Source organism: Pelobates fuscus, chromosome 9 (genome assembly GCF_036172605.1).
Source record: "Pelobates fuscus isolate aPelFus1 chromosome 9, aPelFus1.pri, whole genome shotgun sequence".
Lineage (NCBI taxonomy): Eukaryota > Metazoa > Chordata > Amphibia > Anura > Pelobatidae > Pelobates > Pelobates fuscus.
This window is the reverse complement of record NC_086325.1, coordinates 167,464,588-167,471,080: the sequence shown is the minus strand read 5'-3', so window position 1 is coordinate 167,471,080 and position 6,493 is coordinate 167,464,588. Positions and strand designations below refer to the sequence as shown.

Here is a 6,493-nt window from a genome sequence, read left to right as displayed (position 1 = left end):
ACTTCTACTTTAATTAGATTGATAATGACTCCAGCTATAGTACACTAATAGTGGTGATAGTGTTCACCCATGTCATATGTCATCTTGCACTTCTACTTTAATTAGATTGATAATGACTCCAGCTATAGTACACTAATAGTGGTGATAGTGTTCACCCATGTCATATGTCATCTTGCACTTCTACTTTAATTAGATTGATAATGACTCCAGCTATAGTACACTAATAGTGGTGATAGTGTTCACCCATGTCATATGTCATCTTGCACTTCTCCTTTAATTAGATTGATAATGACTCCAGCTATAGTACACTAATAGTGGTGATAGTGTTCACCCATGTCATATGTCATCTTGCACTTCTCCTTTAATTAGATTGATAATGACTCCAGCTATAGTACACTAATAGTGGTGATAGTGTTCACCCATGTCATATGTCATCTTGCACTTGTACTTTAATTAGATTGATAATGACTCCAGCTATAGTACACTAATAGTGGTGATAGTGTTCACCCATGTCATATGTCATCTTGCACTTCTCCTTTAATTAGATTGATAATGACTCCAGCTATAGTACACTAATAGTGGTGAAAGTGTTCACCCATGTCATATGTCATCTTGCACTTCTCCTTTAATTAGATTGATAATGACTCCAGCTATAGTACACTAATAGTGGTGATAGTGTTCACCCATGTCATATGTCATCTTGCACTTCTCCTTTAATTAGATTGATAATGACTCCAGCTATAGTACACTAATAGTGGTGATAGTGTTCACCCATGTCATATGTCATCTTGCACTTCTCCTTTAATTAGATTGATAATGACTCCAGCTATATTACACTAATAGTGGTGATAGTGTTCACCCATGTCATATGTCATCTTGCACTTCTCCTTTAATTAGATTGATAATGACTCCAGCTATAGTACACTAATAGTGGTGATAGTGTTCACCCATGTCATATATCATTTTGAACCGTTTTGCAACTACAATCCCAGGGCCATTGCCATTTACTTTATATCTTTAGATATTCCATATGCCCCCAGCATGTTTTTTAGCAATGCCCATGTGATATGTTGAATTTCTTGGCGTCCAGTGTCAGAGTTGTGATTACCCTTCTATTGGTCCAAAAGACTTAAATTATTAATCTATGTATCAACAAATAATTTACAACACTCGCTTTCCTTGAGTTTCATTCACCTTTAGAAAAAGTTCTCCCCTGAGAATGAGAAAGTTTTACTACTTTGCCATATTCTAATGCTGACATAGAAAAATGCCAAGCGTGTTGTCACCCGGAAAGCAGCGATGTCTCTCTAGCCAACCGTAACCAGCAGTGAGCTAACATGGGCTACAGCCATCTGTACATTAAATCTGAGATGGCGAACCTTTCAATCCCAGACATTACTAAACGGTACATCCCATGGAGTCCAATCAGTCTCTCCGTATAAGCTGCTCGCACACGGAGGCTGTGCTTGTCTGCTTACATTTTGTATTATATTTCTGCAAAACCACGGGGCGGTCGATTTTAAAGGACCACTATAGTGTCAGGAAAATAAACTTGTTTTTCTGGCACTGTATAGTCCAGTCCGCCCCCCTCCCGCTGGGCTGAAGGGGTTAAAACCCCTATCACAGTATCTATTTTATGCCTTTTATTCAGCGCCCTCGGGGGGGAATCTGAGATTTTTCTCCTATATTAACTCTTATTTTAATACAGTTTCAAATAATGATTTAAAATCTAGTTCTTTTCCATCATGTATTAAATATTGTGCCTCTGTTCCACTCACACCCCTTCGAGCCTGAGCCTGCATTAAATATTTGCTATGAGCGTATGACAGGTCTCATTGATCAAACCGATCCTGGCAGGAGGCGTGCCACGCTGGTAAATCACTATATAAACAACAGCTAATCAAACACACGGGAGAATAGACGGCAGATCCTCCAAACTACCTGACACAGGTAAGACATGCCTACAATACAACAAATATTTGCCGACTGATAAAACTGATTGTTTTTTTTCAGATGCTCCGAGGAATGTTCTCAAGGATACTGGTACGGCAGCAGTGTTAGATTTTCTGAGGATGGACAAGTTCAGAGCATTAACCTGTGTCCATTAAATCACAGCTAGAATTTAAACCGTTGTCAGTGATAAGAAAAATCACCGAACAAAATAAAATAGCAGCAGCTGCAATGTAATATAATAATAATAGTAACAATCACGTGAATTACTTTTAGAAAAACATTCTTTTATTAATTCTTGTTTTAACCCTAATGAAATCTTTAGTTAAGTCATTGAGTTTTTCTTAATGAAGTTACCTGAGGCGTTAAACTCTCTGGGAGATTGTCCGCACTCATTTCTCTGTCTCTCCTCGGCTGCCGTACTGGGTGGAGAAGGAATGCATTGTGCCCCAGTAACCCCTGTACATTTAAGAGTCAGTGATTTATATTTTCTGATTGATCCCAAACTGACAACGCACATCCTCTCTCTTTCCTTCCAGTGAACGTCTGTCACTATCCCCATGGCTTCCATTGAGCAAGTTCTAGACGGTGAGTGAGCTGAATATTGTTTGTAAACCAACTAGAAGGTGCCTTTCGCATGCAGGTATCCAGTGTGCGAGCTCAGTGTTCTATTCCATCATTTTATATCCCGTATTCTCAGACTCCATAGGTGGGAGCTGTCCCTGGGGGCCAGTTTTATCAGCCACCGATGGTACTGCTGGTTTATTCACTACACAGAGAATTGCAATGAACTGGAAACAAAAATGCTAAATTCGGGGCCAAATAGTCGAGCTGTCACTGTAGCAGAGTTGGACAGGTTTCCCAAACTGGCTGCTTTTATCACAGTTTTCACATTCAGGATATCAAGCTTCTATCAAGCTTCTGCTTAGTGAATAAATCATGGGACACAGTGTATCATTGTGTATCATTTAATAGCATTATGTCCTACAGGTGGGACACAGTGTATCATTGTGTATCATTTAATAGCATTATGTCCTACAGGTGGGACACAGTGTATCATTGTGTATCATTTAATAGCATTATGTCCTACAGGTGGGACACAGTGTATCATTGTGTATCATTTAATAGCATTATGTCCTACAGGTGGGACACAGTGTATCATTGTGTATCATTTAATAGCATTATGTCCTACAGGTGGGACACAGTGTATCATTGTGTATCATTTAATAGCATTATGTCCTACAGGTGGGAGACAGTGTATCATTGTGTATCATTTAATAGCATTATGTCCTACAGGTGGGAGACAGTGTATCATTGTGTATCATTTAATAGCATTATGTCCTACAGGTGGGACACAGTGTATCATTGTGTATCATTTAATAGCATTATGTCCTACAGGTGGGACACAGTGTATCATTGTGTATCATTTAATAGCATTATGTCCTACAGGTGGGACACAGTGTATCATTGTGTATCATTTAATAGCATTATGTCCTACAGGTGGGAGACAGTGTATCATTGTGTATCATTTAATAGCATTATGTCCTACAGGTGGGAGACAGTGTATCATTGTGTATCATTTAATAGCATTATGTCCTACAGGTGGGACACAGTGTATCATTGTGTATCATTTAATAGCATTATGTCCTACAGGTGGGACACAGTGTATCATTGTGTATCATTTAATAGCATTATGTCCTACAGGTGGGACACAGTGTATCATTGTGTATCATTTAATAGCATTATGTCCTACAGGTGGGAGACAGTGTATCATTGTGTATCATTTAATAGCATTATGTCCTACAGGTGGGAGACAGTGTATCATTGTGTATCATTTAATAGCATTATGTCCTACAGGTGGGAGACAGTGTATCATTGTGTATCATTTAATAGCATCATGTCCTACAGGTGGGACACAGTGTATCATTGTGTATCATTTAATAGCATTATGTCCTACAGGTGGGACACAGTGTATCATTGTGTATCATTTAATAGCATTATGTCCTACAGGTGGGAGACAGTGTATCATTGTGTATCATTTAATAGCATTATGTCCTACAGGTGGGAGACAGTGTATCATTGTGTATCATTTAATAGCATTATGTCCTACAGGTGGGAGACAGTGTATCATTTAATAGCATTATGTCCTACAGGTGGGACACAGTGTATCATTGTGTATCATTTAATAGCATCATGTCCTACAGGTGGGACACAGTGTATCATTGTGTATCATTTAATAGCATTATGTCCTACAGGTGGGAGACAGTGTATCATTGTGTATCATTTAATAGCATTATGTCCTACAGGTGGGAGACAGTGTATCATTTAATAGCATTATGTCCTACAGGTGGGACACAGTGTATCATTGTGTATCATTTAATAGCATTATGTCCTACAGGTGGGAGACAGTGTATCATTGTGTATCATTTAATAGCATTATGTCCTACAGGTGGGAGACAGTGTATCATTTAATAGCATTATGTCCTACAGGTGGGACACAGTGTATCATTGTGTATCATTTAATAGCATCATGTCCTACAGGTGGGACACAGTGTATCATTGTGTATCATTTAATAGCATTATGTCCTACAGGTGGGACACAGTGTATCATTGTGTATCATTTAATAGCATTATTTCCTACAGGTGGGACACAGTGTATCATTGTGTATCATTTAATAGCATTATGTCCTACAGGTGGGACACAGTGTATCATTGTGTATCATTTAATAGCATTATGTCCTACAGGTGGGACACAGTGTATCATTGTGTATCATTTAATAGCATTATGTCCTACAGGTGGGACACAGTGTATCATTGTGTATCATTTAATAGCATTATGTCCTACAGGTGGGACACAGTGTATCATTGTGTATCATTTAATAGCATTATGTCCTACAGGTGGGACACAGTGTATCATTGTGTATCATTGAATAGCATTATGTCCTACAGGTGGGAGAAAGAAGTTTGAGGACGATTTCCTGGCGGCCCATAATGCCTATCGGAAGCAGCACAGCACGCCTCCTCTAAAAATCAGCCGAGAACTTGGCACATCGGCTCAAAAATGGGCAGATCATCTGGCGGAAACGGGAAAAAAAGAGCACTCTGGGCCTGGAGAGAATTTGTATTTCAAAACTGGTAGCCTGAAAATAAAAGGTAAGCACCCCCTGCTGCCCCTGAATCACAAGTAGGAATAGTTATTGTTAGCCGGCATTCCTTTCAAACTGTTACCTGGGCCTTTTAACAGAACAGATAGAGATTTTTATACAAAACACACCAAGCCCCTCACACAGGCAGGAAACCCACAAACCCACACAAACGTGATATCCATGGGTGGGCCATCTAACTTTATCTGCCATCCGTTATACAGAGGTTACATGTACCCTCCTAAACTATAAACTCTGGGATTTGGAGGGCATGCTGGGTAATGTACCTGTGTTTCTGGGTTGAAAGGTAAGATTTGGTTTTCTTAAAACACAGATATTTACAGCTCAGACACTGTAGATTATCACTGAAGTCTAACAAGTCGTGACTAAAGCATACTTTACTTTACTTTTTCCATTTAAACCACATTTGTTTAAATTGCATATCTCCCAAGTGTCCCTTTTTAGGAGGGACAGTCCCTATGTTTGGTCCAAATCCCTCTGTCCCTCTTTTCTCGGAGCTCCATATTGTACGTGTGTCTGATTTTATCACAGAGCTTCACAGCAATAATACTCCCAGTAAAATATCTAACAGCCCTGCCCCTGGTCACACCCTCACTCACCCTGGTCACACCCCCACTCAGAAAAGCACACCCCGTGGTCACACCCCCACTCAGAACATCCCCACCCATAGTCACACCCCCACTCAGAACAGCCCCACCACTGGTCACACCCCCACTCAGTATAGCCATGTCCCTGGTCACACCTCCACTCAGAACAGTCCCACCACTGGTCACACCCCCACTCAGAACAGCCCCACCCATAGTCACACCCCCACTCAGAACAGCCCCGTCACTGGTCATAGCCCCACTCAGAATAGCCATGTCCCTGGTCACATCCCAACTTAGAACAGCACGCCCTGTGGTCACACCCCCACTCAGAACAGCCCCACCCATAGTCACACCCCCACTCAGAACAGCCCCACCCCTGGTCACACCCTCACTCAGAACATCCCCGCCCCCCCACCACTCACCATTCACACTCTTAAATTAAAGTGCCCTCTCTGTCCGTGTGAAATGTTAGGAGGTGTGGGATTGCACCATTCAGTTAATGAAAACAACAGCTAATGAAAAAAAAACTGCTAAATAGATTAAAAATGTTGTCCTGAGTTTAAAAACACACAGTGTTTACTAGTTTTTTTTCTTTTGCAAGTTATAGGGCTGTAAGTACAAGTAGGACATTGCTGTTTCAAAATATATATTTTAAAAGTTATCAATAGTGACGTTGTAACACTGTCATCTGTCATACATCTCTGAATCACACCTCACATGTACATATTTTTTTTTAAAGTAGACAACCCAGGGTATTCAATATGGGGTATGTCCAGTCTTTTTTAGTAGCCA

The 6,493-nt window shown here is 40.3% G+C and overlaps 1 protein-coding gene across 1 annotated transcript in view; it reads left to right on the top strand.

Moving 5' to 3' along the window:
* Window positions 1-1,922: 1,922 nt before the first annotated feature.
* The window catches only part of LOC134573340 (uncharacterized), a 104,227-nt gene continuing 99,656 nt past the window's right edge, over window positions 1,923-6,493 (top strand). Inside the window, exons 1-2 of the mRNA XM_063433034.1 lie at window positions 1,923-1,950; window positions 2,490-2,538. Coding sequence (XP_063289104.1) covers window positions 2,511-2,538 — 28 coding nt within the window. The 5' untranslated portion in view covers window positions 1,923-1,950; window positions 2,490-2,510. The remainder of the gene's footprint in view (window positions 1,951-2,489; window positions 2,539-6,493) is intronic.